Source organism: Piliocolobus tephrosceles, chromosome 4, assembly GCF_002776525.5.
Source record: "Piliocolobus tephrosceles isolate RC106 chromosome 4, ASM277652v3, whole genome shotgun sequence".
In the NCBI taxonomy this organism is placed as follows: domain Eukaryota; kingdom Metazoa; phylum Chordata; class Mammalia; order Primates; family Cercopithecidae; genus Piliocolobus; species Piliocolobus tephrosceles.
Genome location: NC_045437.1, coordinates 53,525,037 through 53,550,877, shown reverse-complemented (window position 1 = coordinate 53,550,877; position 25,841 = coordinate 53,525,037). Strand labels below are relative to the sequence as shown.

Genomic DNA, 25,841 nt, shown 5'->3' with positions numbered 1-25,841 from the left:
AGGGTCCCACGCCCACGGAGCCTCCCTCATTGCCAGCACAGCAGTCGGAGATCTAACTGCAAGGTGGCAGCAAGGCTGGGGGAGGGGTGCCCGCCATTGCTGAGGCTTAAGTAAGTAAATATAGCTGCCAGGAAGCTCGAATTGGGCGGAGCCCACCCCAGCTCAAGGAGGCCCGCCTGCCTGCCTCTGTAGACTCCACCTCTGCGGACAGGGCATAGCTAAACAAAAAGCAGCAGAAATCTCTGCAGATGTAAAAGCCCCTGTCTGACAGCTTTGAAGAGAGCAGTGGTTCTCCCAGCATGGAGGCTGAGATCTGAGAACAGACAGACAGCCTGCTCAAGTGGGTCCCTGACCCCAGAGTAGCCTAACTGGGAGACACCCCCCACTAGGTGCAGACCAACACCTCACACCTCACACGGCTGAGTACACCCGAGACGAAGCTTCCAGAGCAAGAATCAGATAGCGACACTCGCTGTTCAGCAATACCCTATCTTCTGCAGCCTCCGCTGCTGATACCCAGACAAACAGGGTCTGGAATAGACCTCAAGCAAACTCCAACAGATCTGTAGCTGAGGGTACTGAATGTTAGAAGGAAAACAAACAAACAGAAAGGACATCCACACCAAAACCCCATCAGTATATCACCATCATGAAAGACCAAAGGCAGATAAAACCACAAAGATGGGGAAAAAGCAGTGCAGAAAAGCTGGAAATTCAAAAAATTAGAGCGCATCGCCTCCTCCAAAGGAACGCTGCTCAATGCCAGCAACGGAACAAAGCTGGACAGAGAATGACCTTGATGAGTTGAGAGAAGGAGGCTTCAGTTGATCAAACTTTTCAGAGGTAAAGGAGGAACTACGTAACCAGCGCAAAGAAACTAAACGCCTTGAAAAAAGAATGGATGAATGGATAACTAGAATAATCAATGCAGAGAACACCTTAAAAGAACTGATAGAGATGAAAACCATGACACGAGAACTACGTGACAAATGCACAAGCTTCAGTAACCGACTCGATCAACTGGAAGAAAGAGTATCAGCAACTGAAGATCAAGTGAATGAAATGAAGCGAGAAGAGAAGTGTAGAGAAAAAAGAGTAAAAAGAAATTAACAAAGCCTCAAGGACATATGGGATAATGTGAAAAGACCAAATCTACCTCTGATTGGTGTGCCTGAAACTGACAGGGAAAACGGAACCAAGTTGGAAAACACTCTGCAGGATATCATTCAGGAGAACTTCCCCAACCTAGTAAGGCAGGCCAACATTTAAATTCAGGAAACACAGAGAATGCCACAAAGATATTCCTCAAGAAGAGCAACTCCAAGACACATAATTGTGAGATTCACCAAAGTTGAAATGAAGGAAAAAATGTTAAGGGCAGCCAGAGAGAAAGGTCGGGTTACCCACAAAGGGAAGCCCATCAGACTAACAGCAGATCTCTCAGCAGAAACTCTTCAAGCCAGAAGAGAGTGGGGGCCAATATTCAACATTCTTAAAGAAAAGAATTTCAAACCCAGAATTTCACATCCAGCCAAACTAAGCTTTGTAAGTGAAGGAGAAATAAAATCCTTTACAGATAAGCAAATGCTTAGAGATTTTGTCACCACCAGGCCTGCCTTACAAGAGATCCTGAAGGAAGCACAAAACATGGAAAGGAACAACAGGTACCAACCATTGCAAAAACATGCCAAAACGTAAAGACCATCAATGCTAGGAAGAAACTGCATCAACTAACGAGCAAAATAACCAGCTAATATCATAATGACAGGATCAAGTTCACACATAACAATATTAACCTTAAATGTAAATGGATTAAATGGTCCAATTAAAAGACACAGACTAGCAAACTGGATAATGAGTCAAGACCCATCAGTGTGCTGTATTCAGGAGACCCATCTTACATGCAGAGACACACATAGACTCAAAATAAAGGGATGGAGGAAGATCTACCAAGCAAATGAAAAACAAAAAAAAAAAGCAGGGGTTGCAATCCTAGTCTCTGATAAAACAGACTTTAAACCATCAAAGATAAAAACAGACAAAGAAGGCCATTACATAATGGTAAAGGGATGAATTCATCAGGAAGAAGAGCTAACTATCCTAAATATATATGCACCCAATACAGGAGCACCCAGATTCATAAAGCAAGTCCTTAGAGACTTACAAAGAGACTTAGACTCCCACACAATAATAATGGGAGACTATAACACCCCACTGTCAACCTTAGACAGATCAACGAGACAGAAAGTTAACAAGGATATCCAGGAATTGAACTCAACTCTGCACCAAGCGGACCTAATAGACATCTACAGAACTCTCCACCCCAAATCAACAGAATATACATTCCTCTCAGCACCACATCGCACTTATTCCAAAATTGACCACATAGTTGGAAGTAAAGCACTCCTCAGCAAATGTGAAAGAACAGAAATTATAATAAACTGTCTCTCAGACCACAGTGCCATCAAACTAGAACTCAGGACTACGAAACTCAATCAAAACCGCTCAACTACATGGAAACTGAACAACCTGGTCCTGAATGAATGCTGGGTACATAACGAAATGAAGGCAGAAATAAAGATGTTCTTTGAAATCAATGAGAACAAAGATACAACATATCAGAATCTCTGGGACACATTTAAAGCAGTGTGTAGAGGGAAATTTATAGCACTAAATGCCCACAAGAGAAAGCTGGAAAGATCTAAAATTGACACCCTCACATCACAATTAAAAGAACTAGAGAAGCAAGAGCAAACACGTTCAAAAGCTAGCAGAAGGCAAGAAATAACTAAGATCAGAGCAGAACTGAAGGAGATAGAGACACATAAAACCCTTTAAAAAATCAGTAAATTCAGGAGCTGCTCTTTTGAAAAGATCAACAAAATTGATAGACTGCTAAGAAGACTAATAAAGAAGAAAAGAGAGAAGAATCAAATAGACGCAATAAAAAATGATAAAGGGGATATCACCACCAACCCCACAGAAATACAAACTACCGTCAGAGAATACTATAAACACCTCTACGCAAATCAACTAGAAAACCTAGAAGAAATGGATAATTTCCTGAATGCTTACATTCTCCCAAGACTAAACCAGGAAGAAATTGAATCCCTCAGTAGACCAATAACAGGCTCTGAAATTGAGGCAATAATTAATAGCCTACCAACCAAAAAAAGGCCAGGACCAGATGGATTCACAGCTGACTTCTACCAGAGGTACAAGGAGGAGTTGGTACCATTCCTTCTGAAACTATTCCAATCAATAGAAAAACAGAGAATCCTCCCACACTCATTTTATGAGGCCAACATCATCCTGATACCAAAGCCTGGCAGAGACACAACAAAAAAAGAGAATTTTAGACCAATATCCCTGATGAACATCGATGCAAAGATCCTCAATAAAATACTGGCAAACTGAATCCAGCAGCACATCAAAAAGCTTATCCACTATGATCAAGTAGGCTTCATCCCCGGGATGCAAGGCTGGTTCAACATATGCAGATCAATGAACGTAATCCAGCATAGAAACAGAACCAAAGACAAGAACCACATGATTATCAGAAAAGGCCTTTGACAAAATTCAACAGCCCTTCATGCTAAAAACTCTCAATAAATTCGGTATTGATGGAATGTATCTCAAAATAATAAGAGCTATTTATGACAAATCCACAGCCAATATCATACTGAATAGGCAAAAACTGGAAGCATTCCCTTTGAAAACTGGCATAAGACAGGGCTGCCCTCTTTCACCACTCCTATTCAACATAGTGTTGGAAGTTCTGGCTAGGGCAATCAGGCAAGAGAAAGAAATCAAGGGTATTCAGTTAGGAAAAGAAGAAGTCAAATTGTCCCTGTTTGCAGATGACATGATTGTATATTTAGAAAACCCCATTGTCTCAGCCCAAAATCTCCTTAAGCTGATAGGCAACTTCAGCAAAGTCTCAGGATACAAAATTAATGTGCAAAAATCACAAGCATTCTTAAACACCAGTAACAGACAAACAGAGAGCCAAATCATGAATGAACTCCCATTCACAATAGCTTCAAAGAGAATAAAATACCTAGGAATCCAATTGACAAGGGATGTAAAGGACCTCTTCAAGGAGAACTACAAACCACTGCTCAGTGAAAAAAAAGAAGACATAAACAAATGGAAGACTATACCATGCTCATGGATACGAAGAATAAATATTGTGAAAAAGGTAATTTATAGATTCAATGCCATCCCTAGTAAGCTACCAATGACTTTCTTCACAGAATTGGAAAAAACTGCTTTAAAGTTCATATGGAACCAAAAAAGACCACACATTGCCAGGACAATCCTAAGCCAAGAACAAAGCTGGAGGCATCACGCTACCTGACTTCAACCTATACTGCAAGGCTACAGTAACCAAAACAACATGGTACTGGTACCAAAACAGAGATATAGACCAATGGAATAGAATAGAGCCCTCAGAAATAATACCACACGTCTACAGCCATCTGATCTTTGACAAACCTGACAAAAACAAGAAACAGGGGAAAGGATTCCCTATTTAATAAATGGTGCTGGGAAAATTGGCTAGCCATAAGTAGAAAGCTGAAACTGGATCCTTTCCTTACTTCTTATACAAAACTTTATTCAAGATGAATTACAGTCTTAAATGTTAGACCTAAAACCATAAAAACCCTAGAAGAATACATAGGTAATACCATTCAAGACACAGGCATGGGCAAGGGCTTCATGTCTAAAAAACCAAAAGCAACGACAACAAAAGCCAAAATTGATAAATGGGATCTAATTAAACTAAAGAGCTTCTGCACAGCAAAAGAAACTACCATCAGAGTGAACAGGCAACCTACAGAATGGGAGAAAGTTTTTGCAATCTACTCATCTGACAAAGGGCTAACAGCAAGAACCTACAAAGAACTCAAACAAATTTAAAAGAAAAATACAAACAACCCCATCAAAAAGTGGGGAAAGGATATGAACAGACAATTCTCAAAAGAAGACATTCATACAGTCAACAGACACATGAAAAAATGCTCATCATCACTCGCTATCAGAGAAATGCAAGTCGAAATCACAATGAGATAACATCTCACACCAGTTAGAATGGCAATCATTAAAAAAATCAGGAAACAACAGGTATTGGAGAGGATATGGAGAAACAGGAACACTTTTACACTGTTGGTGGGACTGTAAATTAGTTCAACCATTGTGGAAAACAGTGTGGCGATTCCTCAAGAATTTAGAACTAGAAATACCATTTGACCCAGTCATCCCATTACTGGGGATATACCCAAAGGATTATAAATCATGCTGCTATAAAGACACATGCACCCGTATGTTTATTGGAGCACTATTCACAATAGCAAAGACTTGGAATCCACCCAAATGTCCATCAGTGACAGAGTGGATTAAGAAAATGTGGCACACATACATCATGGAATACTATGCGGCCATAAAAAATGATGAGTTCGAGTCCTTTGTAGGTACATGGATGCAGCTGGAAACCATCATTCTCAGCAAACTATCGCAAGAACAGAAAACCAAACATCGCATGTTTTCTCTCATAGGTGAGAACTGAACAATGAGATCACTTGGACACAGGAAGGGGAACATCACACACCAGAGCCTATTGTGGGGAGGAGGGAAGAGGGAGGGATAGTATTAGGAGATATACCTAATGTAAATGACGAGTTAATGGGTGCAGCACAACAACATGGCACATGTATACATATGTAACAAACCTGCACGGTGTACACATGTACCCTAGAACTTAAAGTATAATAATAAAAAATAAAAAAAAAAAACAAATGATACTCTCAGATTACTGGAAAAAAAAAAGAACAATTTACCATTTCTATGCATAAGGCAGTGTCTAAGTGTCTATGAGGATAACATAATGGATATAATAACGTCTCCATAATCAAGCTTATTATAATCTAATGTAAGATATGTTTATCAATAACAACAAAAGAAGCACAAAATAATTTATAGAGGGAAAAAAAGGAATGGCTTCTCAGTATCACTGAAATTTGGGCGATGTCGGAAAGGCCAAATGGATCTTGTAATTTTTCTTATAATTATTAAATTAATTTGTCATTAATAGGTTTACAAAAAATTCAAATTTAAAATAAGAATCTTACTTTCAGGTGTTTTTTTCTGCCATTGACTGAGTTCAGCGGTTAAACATTTTACCTGCATAATTAATAATGATAGCTACAAAAGAAGAAAACAAAGTCATATTCTGTGGACTATTCATAGCTATTCATAGATGAAAATATAAACATTCTTAATACTTTAATACTCTGCAAGGGGTTGGCATTCCTAACTCTCATGCTGCTCAAGAGGCAATTTTAATTTTTAATCTGTTTCACTGATCCACTGATCTATTCCTAAAGCAATTCCATAATTCTGATTATTATAATGAATATCTTAGTCCTTTTTGTAGGCCAAGAGTAAAATCAGTTCAGATTTAGATAGTAAAATATCTGTGACTATTATACCTAACACAAAGTTAGCAGTCTTTGTTCTAATTTTTTTTTTTTTTTTTTTTGAGACAGTCTTGCTCTTTGGCCCAGGCAGGAGTATAACAGCGCAATCTCAGCTCACTGCAGCCTCCATCTCCTGGGTTCAAGTGGTTCTCGTGCCTCAGCCTCCTGAGTAGCTGGGATCGTATGACCACACCACCAAGACCAGCTAATTTTTTTGCATTTTGGTAACGACGGGGTTTTGCCATGTAGGCCAAACTAGTCTTTCTTCTAATTTTAACAAGGTAGCAAAATAGCAACCAACAAGCAATTTACTCAGTTGTTAAATATACGTATAGCTGCTAAAAGACAAATAATAATAATAAAAAGCCTCTTGTTCTAGAAAGCTTGTTTTAGAAAGTGTTTGGAATATTCTCCCAACTCTTAAAGCAAGAAGAGTAAGAAGTTTTCCAAATGATTAAGCATACAGGTATTAACAAAGCTATTAAACTTGAGAAAAATATAGACAGATATATTTCTTTTCCAAAATAAAATGAATTCCACTTACCTTGTATTTTTTAGGAAGAAATAGAAGATTCATACCTGAGCATTTGAATCAGTGAGTGTTTCGGTTCCAATAAGTGACAATTTATTCTGACACTTGATTTAAAAAGTAAAAAAAAAGCAAGTCACACACGTTAACTCACAGAAAATTCCCTTCCCCTCCTCTTTTGTACCAGGCCAATAGAACACTCTTCTAAACCACAAACATCTGATGGAGAAGAGTTTGTTGAAATTCCTCACTTTGTAAGTAAGACGATTAAGGCAGACAAACAAGTCCCAAAGTGAATACATCACAAGTAAAAAGAGACACTAGAATGAAGAGAAAAAAAAAAAAACCCAAAATCTAATAGCTAGAATGAATTACAAGTCAGATAACTGGAAAGTGGGAGATTAAAAAATATAAGGGATAGCACTATAGAAAAATAACAAGAAAATAGTAAAGATCCTAAGAAATCCTAAGAAAATAAAGCCTTCAGGAGACATTGTTTCTGTGCCGTTAAAAAAGTACAAAACTGTTCATGATAATTACATGAGATAAAAATATGAGTAAACTCTATTTCTGCTCATTTGTAGTGCAGCATTTCTCTATACAAATTTTAAGTAATTTTAAAATCCAAATTTGTATACTGAAAAAATACCTGAAGCAAAAAATAAAAGGTGGAAGGATTATAAAAATTATCCTGAAAATACATTAATAATACAAAATACCAAGTATTTATATTAAAAATAATTGTAAGAAAAGAGAAAAACCTGACTAATTTGCCCAATTCTGAAACTTTACTGGGAAGAATAAGATGCTGAAAATATCTATGCCCTATCTTTTGGCTTCCCTGGGCTACACTGGAAGAAGAATTGTCTTGGGCCACACACAAATTACAATAGCTGATGAGCAAAAACAAAACAAAACAAAACAAAGAAATCCATAATGCTTTCAGAAAGTTTTTGTCGGGCTGCATTCACAGCCATCCTGGGCCGTGCGTTGGACAAGCTTGCTTTAAGTAGAACAAATTTTCACCAACATATTCTAGTGTACTAAAGGCAGTTCTATCTCACCAACTTCGAAAAGGTACATACATTTCAAACAACATTTTCTAAATTAATTTATGTTTTCACTCATAATTATGTGTTCTTCCCACTTCCATATTCTCTATTTGGGGAAATAATCCCATCAACCACCCAATGACCCAAACCAGGAACCTGAAACTAACCATATATCCCTTCCATTGCACATAAATTAACTTCTAATCCTACCTACTTATCTCTTGAATCCACTCTTCTGTTTGCAATGACAATACTTAGGGTTTCCTTACTTTTTACCAGGACTATTACTTGAGCTCCCTAAATGCTTTCTATCTGTAGTCTTACTCTTCTGCATTCGATTTTCTTCAAACACCAGAGTAATTTTCCCCAACTGCATATCTCATCATGTCACTTCCATACTTAACATTCTTTAGTGGCTCCCCATTAGTACACATTGAACAAAATCCTTTATGTTCTTGCCCCTGATTACTTCTCCATTCTTACCCTAGAAGTCCTTCTCCTAATGTACATTATCCATAATATTCTATTTAGTGTTCTGTCAACTCTCACAGCTTTTACATATTTTCTTCTTTATGCTTTGTATACTACTACTACTTTTACAGGCTAACTACTAATTATTCTTTAGAAATGAAATCAGTAATTACTTTTTTTTTTTTTTGAGACAGAGTCTCACTCCGCTGTCACCAGGCTAGAGTGCAGCGGCATTACCTTGGCTCACTACAACGTCCACCTCCCGGGTTCAAGCGATTCTCCTATCTCAGCCACCCGAGTAGCTGAGACTACAGGCATGCACTACCATGCCCAGCTAATTTGTGTATTTTTAGTAGAGACAGGATTTCACCATGTTGGCCAGGATGGTCTCGATCTCTTTACCTCATGATCCCCCAGCCTTGGCCTCCCAAAGTGCTGGGATTACAGGTGTGAGCCACCGCACCTATCCCAGTAATTACCTCTTTTAAAAAGCTATCCTTGACCCCTTCATCTGAGTTTAGGACTTCTCCTAAGCATAGTCTTTGTACTTCTATAATATGTCTAATATTGTACTACAACATAATATAATGGCTGTTGTTTCCATAAGATGATAATCTCCTTGAGAGTATGGACTGCCAAAATTTTTCTTTGTATAGCTCATCTAGTGTAAAGTTTCTTGAATGAATGCTTATAGGTCTAAAAGCTATATAAATATTTATCATACATAATGGCTTTTGGAAACTAGCACAACAAGCATTTCTTTCAGGAGTCTATTATTGAAGTTGACTTAAATCTTATATTAATTATCACTTCTATCTTTTGATACTTACTTCTTCCATATCTTTCCACATTTCTTCACATTCTCTAATAAGTTCTTCTTCAGTATTTGTAACATCTCCCACATCTGTAGTACTATCTGGATCTAGATCTTGCTGATTCATTGATAAGTGCTTTGCGATTTTTTAGCCGTAGAAGAAAAACTAAAGCAAAAAATATTTATTCATTCAGCAGTATTGGTTGAACACTTATTACCTGCCAGATACTCACGTAGGGAGTAAGAATACAGTAACGAACAAAATAGACAAAAATTCCTCCTACCGTGAACCTTATTCTAAATAAGGAAAACAGACAACAAAATAAAAAATAGAACATATATATACTGTAGTATATAAAATGATTTATAAGTGCCATGGAGAAAAGACAGGGAAGAAACACAGGGAATGCTAGGGCAAGGACAATATAATTTTAAACAAGGTGGTAATATAAGGTTACTGAGAAATTGACAACCGAGTAAGAAGACATGGAGAAGATAAAGAAATGAAGTACAGGGATGAACAGGGGCAGAGGGTCCAGGGAACTGCAAGTGCAAAGGCCTTGAGGCAGGAATATGACTGTCATGTTTCCACAGTAATGAAGGAGCTGGTGTGATTACAGCAGATTAAGTAAGACAGAGTAGAATATGAGGTCAGAGAGACAATATGGATGAGATCATATGGGCTTGGTAGGCTATTTTAAGGACTTTGAGATGATAAGCAATTAGTTTCAAACAGAGGAATGAATCATTTGAATTACATTTTAATAGTACAACTCTGGTTAACTATAGGCAGTAAGGACAGAAACAAGAAAACCAATTAGAAAGCTACTGCAATGACCCAAGCAAGATGTAGGCCAGGATAATACTGATAGAAGCAGCACTGAATGTCCAATTCTGGATATATTTTCAAGATGAAGCCAACAGAATCTCTTAACAGCATGTATATGGACTGTCAAAGAGAGAAGTAAATTATTACGTTGCCAGTTACTGAGGTGAGAAAGATGGTAAAAGACAGATTCAGCAAACATGGGAGAAGTGCTGATTAAAAACTCAGTTTAGGATATGCTACATTTGAGGTGTCAATTATTGGAGCTGCTGATTAAGCAATTAGAGATACATGTCTGCAGTTGAAAGGAAAGTTTTGAGCTATAAATATGAATTTGACAGCCATCATAACACAGATAAGAGTTACACACTACATAATGACATTTTGGTCAATCACAGACCGCACATACAACAGTGGTTCCAATGGAGCTGAAAAATTCCTATTGCCTACTGAGGTCTTGATGATCCTCATCCTGCCTTAGGCCTAGGCTAATGTGTGTTTTCATTCTTAACAAAGAAACTTAAAAAGTGAAAAATAAAAATAAATTGGCTAGAAAAAAAAAGACATAAAGAAAATACGCCAGGTGCAGTGACTTACACCTGTAATCACACCACTTTGGGAGGCCAAGGTGGTAGGATCACTTGAGTCCAGGAGTTCCAGAACAGCCTGGCAACAAAGTGAGACCCCCATCTCTAAAAAAAAATTTAAAAATTAGCTGAGTGAGGTGGCACAGTCCTGTAGTCCTAGCTGCTCAGGAGACAGGGGCAGGAAGATCACTTGAGCCCAGGAGTTCAAGGTTATAGTAAGCTATGATCACACCACTGCATTTCAGCCTGGGTGACAGAGACAAACTCTGTCTCTAAATTAGAAAATAAAAAAAGAAACGAAATATTGTTGCAGTTATACAACATGTTTATGTTTTAAGCTGTTATTACGAAAGAGTTGAAATGTTAAAAAATTAAAAAGATAAAGCAAAAAACTTACAGTAAACTAAGGTTAATTTATTATTGAATGATTAAAAAGTAAATTTAGTATAGCCTAAGTGTACAGTATTTACAGTCTACAGTAGGGTACAGTAATGTCCTAGGCCTTCACATCTTCTCACTACTCACTGACTCATCTAGAGCAACTTCTAGTCCTATAAGCTACATTCATGGTAAAAGCCCTAGACAGGTGTTCCACTTTTTATCTTTCATACCGTATTTTTTACTGTATCTTTTATATGTTTAGAAAGGTTTAAATACAAAAATGCCATTCTGTTACAATTACCTACAGTATTCATCCTAGGTGTGTAGTAGGTTATACCATCTAGGTTTGTGCTCACATGATGAAATCATCTAACAATGTATTTCTCAGCACATATCCCCATTAAGTGACACATGACTGTACTTACAGTTGTGAGGGTGGGTGAAATAAGAAAAGGAAGAGCATGCAGCTAGAAATGAGAAGATCTTCAGGCCAGGAGTTATTGAGGTAAGAACCAACTGAATAGTCTGAGAAGAAGCACTCAGTAAGTTAAGAGGAAAATCAAGAACATGATGCCCTGAAATCCAAGAATGTATTCAAGGAAAGAATGATAACTGTCAAACACTGGAGACGGGTCAAGTAAGTTACAGAGAACTGATAATTTATTTAGTAATAAAGAGGAACAAACTGGGTTTTCTAAAAATAGTCACAGCAATATTTCAGGTTGTATTCCCCATCAAGAAGCAGAGTCTTTTTCCCCTCCCCTTGAAACTCAGTGTGACTTTGTGGCTGTCTTTATAAACAGAATACAATGAAAATGACACTACATGACTTTCAAGACTAAGTCACAAAAGGCAATATAGTTAACTTCTCGCTTTCTCTTTCTTGGAACATTCACCCTTGCAACCCAGGCACCACGTTATGAGAAAGCCCAAAGTAGCACAAAAGGAAGAGATCACATGAAGTCCATGTGGAAAGGAACTGAGGTTCCCAGACAAAAGCTAGTATCAACTGCCAGATATACACATGATCATTTCTGACAATTAAGCCCCTAAGCTTTGATCTTCTAGCCAAGGCTCCAGATACTGTAGAGCAGAGAAGCTGCCCCTGCTGTGTCCTGTCTGCATTTCTAATGCACAAAACCCATGAGCATAATAAATAGTTGTTTTATACCTCTACATTCTGGGGTAATTTATCACAACAATTTTATTGGAGTAAACATACAAAAATGAAGACCACAGATAACCTTTATAGGAGTAGTTTTAGAAGAATGGCAAGAATAAAAGTCTGATTGAAGTAGACTCAAGAAAGAATGGAAGGCAAGGAATTAAAAATATTAAGTATATGAAATGTTTTCAAGAGTTTTTTCTCTAGCCAGACATGGCAGCACATGCCTGTAATTCCAGCTACTCAGGAGCTGAAGTGGGAAGATCCCTTGAGCCCAGTGAACCCAGGAGACTGAGGCTGCAGTAAGCCATGATCACACCACTGCACTCCACCCTGGGTGACAAAGCAAGACCGTAAGACCATACTAAAAACAAAAACAAAACAAAACAAAAAACCACACACACAATTTTTTTTTTCTTTAAAGCAAAAGAGAGAAATATGGTTACTAACTGGAGGGAGATACAGGGTTAAAACAGACTTTTTATTTTTTAAAGATGGGAGAAAATATAGTATCTTTATATGGTACAATACAAGAAAGAAATATTGCTAATACAAGAGAGAAAGGGGAAAAGAAAGAATGGGATCTAGTACATAAGCAGAGGAGTTGGCTTAAGATAAATGGACATGCAGTTCATCATTTTAATGGGAGGGTTATCAGAATATCAGGAGTGTAGATGTAGGTAGGTAAGTAGACGTGCTGCTAGGAACTTGTAGAAATTCCATGTGGATTGTTTCTCTTTTCTCAGTAGATGGTAACTACAGTCATCAGCTATGAAAGGATGGGAAGAAAGTACTGCAAGTTTAAGAGCACAGGAAAAAGAGATGTATAAAATAGATATATCAAAAGATGGGAGAGGATAAAGTTACAGGATTATTCAGCAGTAGCATTACAGGCTCACCTGAGATTAGTATCACGAGTTTAAAGTAAAACCAGAGCATGGTTGTTATGTTTTCTTCTATGGTGTAGCACCACAGGTACAGACAGGGACAAAGTGAAAGAATGGTCATAGGAATAAGCAGCTAAGGCAAGACAGAGAACATAATCACTAGGGAAGAGAAGGTCAAGAAAAAGAGAGGCCAAATTATTGGATCATCTATAAGGATATTAAAATCACTAAGAATGATGATAGTAGTACTGCAAAGGGCAACAGTGAGCCAGGAGCTAAAAATCTTCAAGGAATGAGGGCGAGTAAAACAATCTTGCTAGATGATTCCTGCAAAGAATAGAAGGGGGTTACCAAATCTGGTGGCATAAGATTCAAAACTGGGCAATTTTAAGAAGGTAGACAGTGCAATAAAGAATGAGGATGTCTACCCTACATCAAATGCAAACCAGAATACGCCTCCTCAATATCTTTATTCATATGGAACTTCTGCATTTTATACTGCTTAATCAATAACTTATTAACAAGAAGTTCTAAGGCAAACCTAAATAAATGGAAAGATACGTCATATTCATGGACTGAAAGACCCACATTGTAAAGACATTAATTCTCCCCCAAGTTGAGCTACTGAATCTTAACCAAAATCCTGAAAGTTTTTGTTTCTCTTTATGGGACTTGACAAGCAAATTCTAAAACTTACACGGAAGTACAAAGGGCTAAAACTAGCCTAAGCTCCTCATGAAAAATAAGATGGGAGGACATACCCTACACTATTATGGCAATGTAGAATTGGCACATAAATAGGCAAATTGAGCAATGGAACACAACACAAAGCCCTTCTTGACTTCCTAGATTCACATACATATGGACCCATGACATATGACAGAGATGACAATGCAAATCAAGGAGAAAAAAATAATCCAAATAGATATATATTTTATATATTACTGTTTTTTAAATGTATATTTTAGTCCATATAAATCTTTCCCTTTTATTTTTTTTTTAACAAACTGAATAGTACTTGCGGAGAAAAAAGTAAGTCTAAATTCATACCTCAATCTTTATGTCACTCCTCACTCCCTCAAAAAACCCAAAACAGAAATCATAAAAAAAAAGGAAGAAAACACAGAAACTTTTTAAATATTAGACTAGGAAACACCTTTCTAAGCCAAACTAAAATCTTTACATAATTTTTTTTTTTAATTCTGCATAGACAAACATCTCATCAACAAAGTTAAAATTTAAAACCCCCAAACTTAGGAGAAATACTTGTAATACATATGGCAACCCAAGACCTAATTTCCTTAATGTATAACGAGTGCCTACAAATTCATAAGAAGAAACCAAACAACTTACCATTAAAAAAAATAAAAAAAAAAGATTACCAAAAAAGTCAGGATATCAATTACTTTGGAGGAAGAGTGGAAGGGAGAGAAGGGTTGTAGCTGGGATGGGCCAAACGGAGAGATTTCTGAGGTAATTATCAAAGTTTCAATTCTTGACTAGCATGATGGTAAGGTGTTCACCTCATAATAATTAGTAAACTTTACATTTATTTTGTGTGGGTTTGTGTCTGTATTTTTACAATAAAAAGGTAAACAACAAAAACAATTCAACAGAAACACGCAAAGGACACGAATGAGGAACTCAAAGAAAAAACAAATACCTTTTAAATATAGAAAAAGTATATTCATAAGCTCATAATTTATGAAAATGCAAATTAAACAAGCATTAATTTTCATTCAGAATGGCAATAATGTAAAATTGGTAAGAGATAACACTGGCAAGCATGTGAAATAAGAGGCTTGCACTGTTGGTGGAACAACCACTTTGTATGATAATATCCATCAAAATTTCACATGCATTTCTTTTGACCCAGAAGTTCTATTCCTAGGAATAATCCTAAAGATAGATATATCTGCGTAAGTCTATACAATTATGGCGCATTACTTAAAGAAAAAAAAAACTTTAAAGGTATGAACTTTGCAACCGGACTATATAGGTTTAAATCCCAGTTTGGATAACTTAAAAGCTATGAGACTTGGGCAAGTCACTTAAACTTCCTGTGCCTCAGTTTCCTTTCCTATAAAATGAAGATAATATTAAATACTCCCTAGAGTTATGACAATTAAACGTGTGCGTGTATGTGTGTGTGTGTGCGTGTGTATATATATAAAAAAGCAATGTAGCTAGCATATAAAGAGCTTTATCAGTGTTTGCTATTAACAATTTGAATGTCAACTAGTAGAAGGCTGAATATCTCACCTGCTATACCCATAAGACATAGTTTAAGTCTACAAAGCCAAAATCAGTCATCACCAATTTTAGAATATTTTTAAGCAAAAAAGTCAAACATAAATATTTCTTTACTGACCAATAAAATATATTATCAATATGCAAAAGGAATGCAAAACTCTGCACATGTGGTGGGGGTGGAGGGTGAGGGATAGATAGTCAACAAATTATCTGGCGTGGCGATTTAATGTGGCATTAGAATAAAAACATATAGAAACATTTAAGAGCTTGCTCTCTACCACTTGAGGATGCAAGATGTGAGCTGTATGTAACCTGGAAGAGGGTCATCAAAAGAACCAGAAAATGATGGCACCAAGATCTTGAATCTCCAGCCTCTAGACCTGTGAGAAATAAATTTCAGTTGTTTAATTAAAACACACACACACACACTTAAGGGTTTAACTTTTCCCTTTCCTATATTTTGTATTCTTAAACCTATCTTCCTGGAAAGGGAACAAGTCAACCTTTTGAGGTCCCCAGTTAAGACTACAATACTTAATCATTTATTGAAAAAAAACAGTATCTCTTTATTTAGGGATAATACTATACTTAAAGAAACTTGCACTATTAATTGGGAAAAGATTAATATACATGAAATAAGCAAAAAAACCCACATAATTCTAAAATATATTCATTTATTCAACACATATGTTAATGTATGCTATTGGTCAGACACTAACTGTGTAGGTGAAAAACTCTGTACTCGTAGAGCTTCCATTCTCATGGAGACAATATAAATGAATGGATAACTAAACACATGATATGCTTTCAGATAGTCAGAAGTGCTCTGAAATGGTAAAGTATACACCACTGCCTGCAAGTACTATCAGAATTCAGGATAGTGAAGGTTAGAGAAACCAACCCGGAATAAAGGAATTAGTCCATAATAATGCTTAATAAATGTTAACTAGCTACATTATTATTATTATTATTATTATCATCATCTTCATCCTCACTATTGCCATGGTCTCTGAAAGATGAGAAGTTGTAAACATGAAGGCTAGATTGCTGTGGAGATGTTTTCAAGCATAAAAACATAAGACTGGGAGGCATGAACGAACAAGGGAAATTTGTGAGACACAAAAGAAAGTAGTCTGATGAGAGCAGAAGGCAGAAAAGAAATGAGACTTGCTAGGTAGAATGGTCAAACAATGGGAACCTTTGAAATAAAATAAAGAGCCTACTATGGGGGGCAGTTCCTCCCTGAACGTGGTGCCTACCTCAAGGCAAAAGTAGAGAAGAGATTTACCACGAGGATTTTATTGGGTTGGTGTAAAAGTAATTGCGGAGAAAAAAAGTGTTTTAAGGAGGTCATTTTGACAAGTTGTATTTGATTTTTTTAAAAAGAGATTAAGATCATAAATTTTATGTTATGTGCTTTTTACCTAATTTTTTAAAAATGAAGAAGACAGATGAGGAGGAGGAGAAAGAGTTCAGATGACTACCAGGAGATGAAATCCTATACCAGGGAGAAGACAGAAGGGTGACTCGTTCTGCCCTAGGTCATTTGGTTACTTGAAGTAGCTGTTTCTCCACTCCACCCCCAGAAACGGTAACAAGCACTCACCACCTTCTTCAGATAATGTGTGGGAGAATAAAGTTCAGGGAGAAAATATGTTTAGTGCATTTGAAAGGAAACCCGCGAGTTAACCACTTCCTTCTGTCCCCACCCCTCCATCTTTCTCTAGATACTGGCGAGGTTCTGGAGGTGGCACTGGCGCGCGAAGCCGAGAAGAACGGGGCTCAAAGCCCGGCTTGGAAGTCAGGTATGCAGTTCGCCGGCGGTAAGGGTTGCACCTTCCGGACTGGAGCTCCACAAGCTTCAGTCGTTATATCGCCCTCCCCGGCCCAGCTCTTACCATCACAGCGCCACAAACTCCAGGTCGCCTCCCCGCTGCGTAGGCAGCGCTTGCCAGCAACGAACGTCTGCGCGCGCTGCATGCCCATTGGAGCTGTTCATTCCCACCCCAGCCAATCCCGAAACTCGCTCGGACGCAAACAGAAGACTGCGCCGCTGCTTTGGGATTGGTAGCCGAGTTGTGTGTCGCGCTTTTTGTGACGACGCGAACAACATGGCGGCGGAAAGCGGTAGCGATTTTCAGCAGAGACGGAGAAGGCGCCGGGACCCGGAGGAATCAGAAAAAACAGAACTCAGCGAAAGAGAGCTGGCGGTAGCAGTGGCGGTGTCCCAGGAGAACGATGAGGAGAACGAAGAGCGCTGGGTTGGGCCTTTACCTGTGGAGGCAACACTGGCCAAGAAGAGGAAAGGTAGCTGCAGACATAGTACCGGATGAATTGGAGTGCTGCATTCCCCGAGTGGGAGGGTTGAGTTCAAGCCAGATCCGAAGAGGAATGGTGTGTGGAGTTTTGTGCCCTCAGAACAGAGGGCCGTCCTCTCACTTCTGGCCACTCCATACTTGCATGTCTTAACGAAATAGTGATTTAAGCGTAGTACAACGTGTTGATTTGTTATGATAGATGCTAAAACTAACATTTTCCTATACTTACGTGTTTGGCTTCTCTCATTTACTCCCCACAGCAGCCACATGAAGTTGGAATTTTGAACTCTTATTTAGATATGGAAAAGGGTACTAGTTCTCTTTAAGGCTTTAGTTCAGGAGTGATGTTAATGCGTTAATGTTGGGGCGCGAGAGGAAGGCGGTGCTTATTTCGAATCATGGTAGGTAAAGATAATTTCAACTCTGACACTTCCACTAATAAATTTTCGTATCTAGGGAAAGTCACGTAAGCTTCCTAGATCACAGATTTGTTTTCATCCAAAACCCGAAGTCTGTGGTTTTGAAATCATACTCTTGATACGATAGGCTAAGCATTTTGTCGCTAACGAGGAATAATCACAAATTATTATCAAATAAAAGGGGTGGGAAAAGGAGTAGATTAAGTTTTCTTTGTTGTTTTCTTGTCTTGTTTTTCTGTAAAATGTTTTCCTTAAGTATTTAGGACATTTTAAATGTGGTCTAAGCTCAAATTGTACTTTAGCACTTTCCCTTAAAAACTCTTCAATGATTTCTCATTATTTTTTCTTTTTTTCTTTTTTTTTTTGAGACAGACTCTCGCTCTGTCGTAAGGCCGGAGTGCAGTGACGCTATCTCGGCTCACCGCAACCTCTGCCTCCCGGGTTCAAGCAATTCTCCTGCCTCAGCCTCCCGAGTAGCTGGGACTACAGTCGCACGCCCCTAGGCCCCAGCTGATTTTTGTATTTTTAGTAGAGACGGGTTTTCACCATGCTGGCCAGGATGGTCTTGATCTCTTGACCTCTTGATCTGCCCGCCTCGGCCTCTCGAAGTGCTGGGATTACAGGCGTGGGCCACCGGCGCCCGGCTTATTATTTTCATCAAAGCCCGAACTCCCTCACATGGCATATTTATCATGTGATCTTTCCTTACCTTCTTAGTGCATTTTCCATTATCCTCCTCTCCCAACCCCTTACTTTGTACTGCAGCCATTCTAAAATCACTCGAGAATGGGTCATGTACTCTTTTTCCTCTGGATTCCTACCCAGATATGGTGTCTCTACCGGGAATAATTTCCCTCACCCCTTCCACTGAACTGACTTTTGGTCAACCTTTAGCACTTAGCTATCATCTTCTCTGGGAAGCCTGTGACTTCTCCAATCTGGACTGGATTTCTAAAGCACTTTGATCATAATTCTGAGGTAGTTATCTGTCAACACTGAATTTATAGGTAGCCTTCAAATTTTATGTATCCAAATTTTGAAGAAGCTGTTTTTTTGAACCTTGTATATTGACACCCTTACAGTGCATTATCATTTTTACTTCCTGGTCCTCTTATTAAATGTTTCCATACTAACCATTTTATTTATGGCATTTGCCGCAGTTTCTACTTACATATCTATTCATGTGATTGATGAATGTTTCTCTCCACTGCTAAGACTGTAAGCAAGTAAGAACCAGGATCTCGCGTTTTTTGTTCATTGCTTGGTGTACAGTGTTTTGCCTAAGTATTTAATGAATGAATATTAAAGCATTTATGCTGGTCTTTAACTATTTTGTTGCATATGAATATTTTTGCAAGTTCTCCTTTAATTAAACGAGTAAGGAGAAATGTAAAAATCCAGAAATATCGAAATGCTGATATTAGTGTTACCAGACAAGTGTCTTATAAACAATATAACTGAGACATATAAATTAGTAGGTGTGAAAATCTTTAATCAGTTGTTTATTGTTTTAAGACAGCCGATAGTTGGCTGGGTGCGGTGGCTGACGCCTGTAGTCCTAGCACTTTGGGAGGCTGAGGTGGGCAGATCATCAGGTCAGGAGTTCGAGACCAGCCTGACTAACATGGTGAAACCCCGTCTCTCCTAAAAATACAAAAAAATTAGCTGGGCGTGGTGGCGCACGCCTATAATCCCAGCTATTCGGGAGGCTGAGGCAGGAGAATCGCTTGAACCCGGGAGGCAGAGGTTGCAGTTAGCCAAGATTGCTCCACTGTACTTCAGCATGGGCAAGAGAGCAAGACTCCGTCTCAAAAAAAAGAAAAAAAAAAAAAAGACAGCCAATAGTGTTTTCAGTTTGAAGAAAAAAATTGAAACTAAAAAACATACATGGAATGTGACAAAAATATGATTTAAAATTTTGTCTAAATGGACAAGTGTTTAACAATTTCAGCTTTCTAGAAATGGAGTCACCCCCTTTAACATGTTCTTTGGACATTGGACTGTTGTATATATTTTCAGAAAGACATAATTATATGACACTGAACTTTACACTGCCTCTTCAGGACAGGAACTGTGTTTTACTCTTCTTTATGCCCATGTGACTTAGAACACATTTTGTTCTTAATAAGTATTTGTCCACAAATGAACTATCACACAGAAAAAGGAATCTGAATCAGATAGGATTAACTTTATCTACATATTACAGAAAAACCGAAAATAACAATGATGTTGAAGAGATAGTGCTTTACTTCTTTTATGTGTAGAAGTACCAAGACAGGCAGTCCAGGATTGGTGTGGAGGCTCCAGAAGTTCCTAGGCTCTCCCCAGCTTTCTGCCCTAACATAACGAAGGTACAGCCCTCATCTTCATTTCTCTGAATGATTAAGATTACAGCAGTCATATCCCAGTTCCAAGGTATAGGATTGAGGAAAGCAAGAAGGGCACATTTTTTCAAGACTGCCAGTGACAAAACATTTCCACTTTTACTCATTAGCATATGGTTAAACCTCACTCCAAGGGAAAGTGAGAAACGTCATGTTATAGCTGGACATCAATATGCCCATATATAAATGGGGGTTCTGTTCCTAAAAATGAAGGGAAAAGTAGTTCATCAGACACAAGCCTGAAACAGCTCATCATGTTTAATTTAGCAACTTTTCTTAGGTACGTTTGGCCATCGTTGGGTTATTTTATTTGGGATACATATAATTCCCCCTTCCCCTACCCTCCTCTGCTTCCTTTCCTTTCCTTCCTCCCTCACTCCCTCCCTCCCTTCCTCTTTCTTTCCCTCCCTTCTTTTCTTCCTTCCCTCCCTCATTCCCTCCATCCCTTTCTTTTCTTTTTTTTTTTTGCTAGTAAAATTGTTCATACCTCATATAGTAAATCAGTATTTCCTGACATTCCTCAGATTACTACTCTTTCAGGTGGATTTTTTCCAGGTTTTGCCCTTGGAAAAAATTTGAGATATATTCAACTGGATACCCCCTAGGATGTTCTCAGGCGTAAATATCTAAGAATTATACCATGTTTAAGTGTTTCAAACACAGTGTCAGTAACTTCAAAGAGAATCAGTGCTTTAAATATTAACTGAGACAAATTACAGATGGCCACTGGACTCTTTTAAGTTAGCACTAAATTATATCTACAATGTCAGGAAGATGGTTGAGATATTTTCATGAAACTTTTTAAGTTTTTCTCTTTTTTTTTTTTTTTTTTGAGACAGAGTCTCGCTCTGTCGCCCAGGCTGGAGTGCAGGGTCAGGATCTCAGCTCACTGCATGCTCCGCCCCCCGGGTTCATACCATTTCCTGCCTCAGCCTCCCATGTAGCTGGGACTATAGGCGCCCGCCACCACGCCTGGCTAATTTTTTTTTTTTTTTTTTTGTATTTTTAGTAGCGACAGGGTTTCACCACGTTAACCAGGATGGTCTTGATCTCCTGACCTCATGATCCACCCGTCTCGGCCTCCCAAAGTGCTGGGATTACAGGCGTGAGCCACCGCGCCCGGCCTTTTCTTTTCTTTTTGATAGAACATTCACATTAAGCCAGAACCACTCATTTCTTAAGTCCTGGGGACAGTTAGCACGTATATAATACCTGGGAACTTGTAATTCACTCAATCATGGTGCTATTCAGTGCTCTGAAATAGTAGACGTTAAAACTGACATAAAATACTGGATTTATTAATTGTGAATTGAGAAAAATTAAAATCTAGGAGAAAATACCAAGTAGAGTGTAGACAATTTTAAATAAAATACAAGATGGTATTTGGTTTATTTGTTAAAAATAGATTTTATACTTTACTTTTTTTTCTTCAGTCTTAGAGTTTGAAAGAGTCTATCTTGATAATCTCCCCAGTGCATCCATGTATGAGCGCAGTTACATGCATAGAGATGTTATCACCCATGTGGTATGCACCAAGTAAGTCTATCACATCTTTTTTACTTTGTTCTGAGAAGTTTATTTAAAAAAAAAAAAAAAAGCTTCAATTTTGAGGTAGATTTATAGAGGTAATTTTAAAATTCTACAGATTTTTGTTTAATTTCATTAGTTCTGAAATAAATAAAGTCCTACATGTTCTTTCCTATATCATACAAATAATGCATTCTCTAAGACAGAACCCCTTAGTTTATATGTATGTCTTTGGAGATAAATGCCAAGAGGGGAATGAACCAGGTAGTGTCTGAGCTTCCCTGAAGAAGAGGGTACATTAGTTAAGATACGAATAATTGGTACCTGGCCTCTTTGGTACCAGTGGAGAAAATGTGGGCTAAATACCCTAAGAATAGCAAAGGACCTTCAAAACAGATGAGTAGGATCTTGGAGAAGGATAATAATAGTACAGGTTGAGCACCCGAAATCTAAAATGCTCCAAAATCCAATACTTTTTGAGTGCTGACATGATGCTCAAAGGAAATGCTCTTGGGAGCATTTGAGATTTTCTGATTAGGGATGTTCAGCCAGCAAGTATAATGTAAATATTCTAAAATCCGAAAAATTGAAACTCTAAAACAATTCTGGTCTGATGCATTTTGGATGAGGGATACTCAAACTGTAGTAATATTATACCATTTGTTGAGCTCATAATATGTCCCAGGTACTGTGCTAAGGCTTTTTCTTTTTTTATCTGTCAAGTTAAGGCTTTTTCATAAATTTTTTTATTTATCATAATAATAATCTTGTGAGTATATGCTTTTCATTTTAGAGATGAAACTGAAGTTTAGAGAGGTTAAATAGCATATTAGGCTGCTATTTAAAAGGCAAGGGTTAAATCCTAGAAGACTTTTTATTTCTTGTACAGGTTTTGAACCTGTGAGCAGGAGAGTAACATCAGATTTACTTTTATTAAAGGACCACCCTGGCTGTGGTGAGATGAATGGATTCAAACGGTCAAAAATGGATACAGGGAGAGAAGTTAGGAAGCTGGTACAGAAATCTGGATGAGATATGGTGGCTTGGATGATACTAGCAGTGACTATGGGAAGTAGGTGGATTACTTTATGCTTTTGTAGATCAGTCTATTCTTGATGGCTTGAAGACAAATTTAATTTCATATTAAATTTATAAACATAAAATATTTATATTTCATGAAAAATAGGATAATTCTGACCAAATATTAGCACCTTTTCTAGTCTCAAGTTCTCAGTGTGTTGAACAACATAGAGATACTAGCATTGCTGTCGCTGTCTTCTCAAATATTTTTGTTTGGTTTTTTTAAACCACGGCAGTGGAAGGTAATACAGAGAATATACGTTTTTTGGTTAGGTAGATTGAAAGCCACTCTAGCTATATGGACCTGAGGCAAGTACATTTAACATTTTAAAACTATTTCCTACCTATAAAATGATGATAAAAATACATAGAGTTGCTGTAAAATTACTAAGGTAATATGTACAAAGTACCTGACATATACTGGGTTTCCATAAATGATTTCTATTTTTACATACCTAATAGGGGAGATTCTTCTGTACAAAATCTTTTTGATACTTAAGTAACCAAAATACTTTGTATAGGATATAAAACAAACTTTTGTTGAATTTTGTTGTATGTGAAAGTAGTATGTTTAGATTTACTTATCAGCTACTGACAAATAGTTTATTTTCTTGTGAAAAGACTGTCTATAGGGTAATTTTAGCAATAAAGAATCCAAAGTATAGTGATTCTTAGTGAGATTTTTATTTTAATTTCAAATTTTATTTCAATTCTGATCCTAGCTCTTGAGATTAAACTAAGTGAAGCTGTAACTGTTTTGATATCCAGAAAGGAGCTTCAAACTTTACAGTGTTCTGTAATATAGTGGTCTGCTTAAAGAAAGGTTTTTTTAAAAAACCCATTATGCAAAAGTCAGATTCTTAGTGAATGATTGCTTTGGGAATACTGAGTGATTCATAGATCTGTTTTAGAAATTAACTTTTAACATTTCATATATGCAGAACAGATTTTATTATTACTGCCAGTCATGATGGACATGTCAAGTTCTGGAAAAAAATAGAAGAGGGAATTGAATTCGTTAAACATTTTCGTAGTCACCTGGGTAAGAATTTCACCTCATTTTCTTGTAGCTCTTTTCTAAACTGTACTAATTTAAATTTTTAAAAAATTTTTTCTTTGAATCATGCACATTTATTTTATTGGTATTTACTAGAATGTTTTAATTTCATTTATTGAAATAGGAGTTATTGAGAGTATTGCAGTTAGCTCTGAGGGAGCATTGTTCTGTTCTGTGGGTGATGATAAAGCAATGAAGGTGTTTGATGTAGTGAACTTTGACATGATCAACATGCTGAAACTTGGGTGAGTCTTTTAAAAAGTATATATATTTTAACTTATTGAAGTAATTTGTAGATCAGACTTTACCATTTAATAGGTTATTTCTAAATAGTATATTACCAGATCTTTAAAAAAAAAATGTGCCTTTGGGTTTTGCTTGGGAAAGTTAGATACAGTGAATCCTTATAATGTTTGGAAGCATCTGCTCTGGTTTGTTATCAATAACAGAAATTTCTAAACAGCATCAAAGCAAGGATTCCTTATATCCAAATTGACATTACTTAGTAATATTACTGGAGCTCCGTCATATCTAATTACTGGTACTTACGGTTAACTTCCTTGCTTTACTAATCTCAGTAATATAGAATTGAGTTCCTGTAAGGTTTATTCACATTTTTGGAATTAAAGCTATTTATTGGTGATGTTGAACTTTGGAATATATTGATAATAAAACTATGGTTAGATTGTACAGTATTAAGACTGATACTTTGTTTTAAGCATGTCTTCTTTAAGATAACATATTGAATTTATACACATGTAAATAAATGTCAGCTTGAAAGTCCTAACAGTGTCAGAAAGTTTTGGGACTTGCCTTAGTCTGCTTGGATGCCATAACAAAAAAAAAAACCGTAGACTAGGTGACTTAAATACAGAAATCTGTTTTCTCACAGTTCTGGAGGCTCGAAAGTCCAAGATCAAGGTTCCATCAGGGTTTGATTTCTGATGAGAGCTGTCTTTCTTGCTTCTCCCTATGTTCTCACATGGTTGGAGGAAGAAGGAAGGGAGAGGGAAGAGGGAAAAGGAGATCTTTTTTTCTTCTTGTAAGGCCACAAGCCCATCAGATGAGCTCATTAACCTTAATTACCTCCTGAAGACCCTGTCTCTAGAAATTCCAACTGATGGAATTCTAACTGTGGTTTGAATTATGTCCACAATTCAAATAATTTCAAATCTTAGAATTTCCTTCAAAATCAGTTTATGACTTTATGAGCCACTGAAGGAAATCAGTCTCACTATTTATGGTTAGAATGGCACAAACATAGTTACCTATCTTGATCATCTGTCTTACTCCCCATGTTTGTTTCCTCAAAGCTTTTCATTCACAAATATTGAACGTTTGCCCTTTGAGAATACTTAGAAGAGTATATTTCAGACTTTGATAGAAATTCTTAAAGAAGAGGTCCAGAAGGTTTTGAGCATCAGCACCATGGTTAGAATAATAGTGTCATTGCCATGTATACATATGTAACAAACCTGCATGTTGTGCACATGTACCCTACAACTTAAATTTTAAAAACAATTTAAAAAAATAAAAAGTATACTTATCAAAACTAAAAAAAAAAAAAAAAAAAAAAAAAAAAAAAAAAAAAAAAAAGGCCAAAATGGGTCAA

The 25,841-nt window shown here is 37.2% G+C and overlaps 2 protein-coding genes across 9 annotated transcripts in view; one reads left to right on the top strand and one right to left on the bottom strand.

Moving 5' to 3' along the window:
- CENPK (centromere protein K) overlaps window positions 1-17,424 on the bottom strand; it is a 49,307-nt gene extending 31,883 nt beyond the window's left edge. For 2 of the 5 annotated variants that reach the window (XM_023210462.3, XM_023210466.3), the window contains exons 1-5: window positions 17,343-17,413; window positions 15,723-15,824; window positions 9,362-9,511; window positions 7,059-7,115; window positions 6,132-6,204 (exon numbers count right to left, since the gene is read on the bottom strand). In XM_023210462.3, the coding sequence (XP_023066230.1) occupies window positions 6,132-6,204; window positions 7,059-7,115; window positions 9,362-9,472 (241 nt within the window). In that variant the 5' untranslated portion in view covers window positions 9,473-9,511; window positions 15,723-15,824; window positions 17,343-17,413. Of the gene's footprint in view, window positions 1-6,131; window positions 6,205-7,058; window positions 7,116-9,361; window positions 9,512-15,722; window positions 15,825-17,050; window positions 17,069-17,342 lie in introns of those variants that run through there. The other 3 variants (XM_023210463.1, XM_023210464.1, XM_023210465.2) reach the window with 3 other exon arrangements.
- Window positions 17,242-25,841, top strand: part of PPWD1 (peptidylprolyl isomerase domain and WD repeat containing 1) — a 25,045-nt gene continuing 16,445 nt past the window's right edge. Inside the window, exons 1-5 of one of the 4 annotated variants that reach the window (XM_023210461.1) lie at window positions 17,683-17,751; window positions 18,023-18,071; window positions 21,999-22,101; window positions 24,114-24,214; window positions 24,354-24,474. In XM_023210461.1, the coding sequence (XP_023066229.1) occupies window positions 17,683-17,751; window positions 18,023-18,071; window positions 21,999-22,101; window positions 24,114-24,214; window positions 24,354-24,474 (443 nt within the window). Of the gene's footprint in view, window positions 17,752-18,022; window positions 18,072-21,998; window positions 22,102-23,031; window positions 23,165-24,113; window positions 24,215-24,353; window positions 24,475-25,841 lie in introns of all 4 variants that reach the window. The other 3 variants (XM_023210460.1, XM_023210459.2, XM_023210458.2) reach the window with 3 other exon arrangements.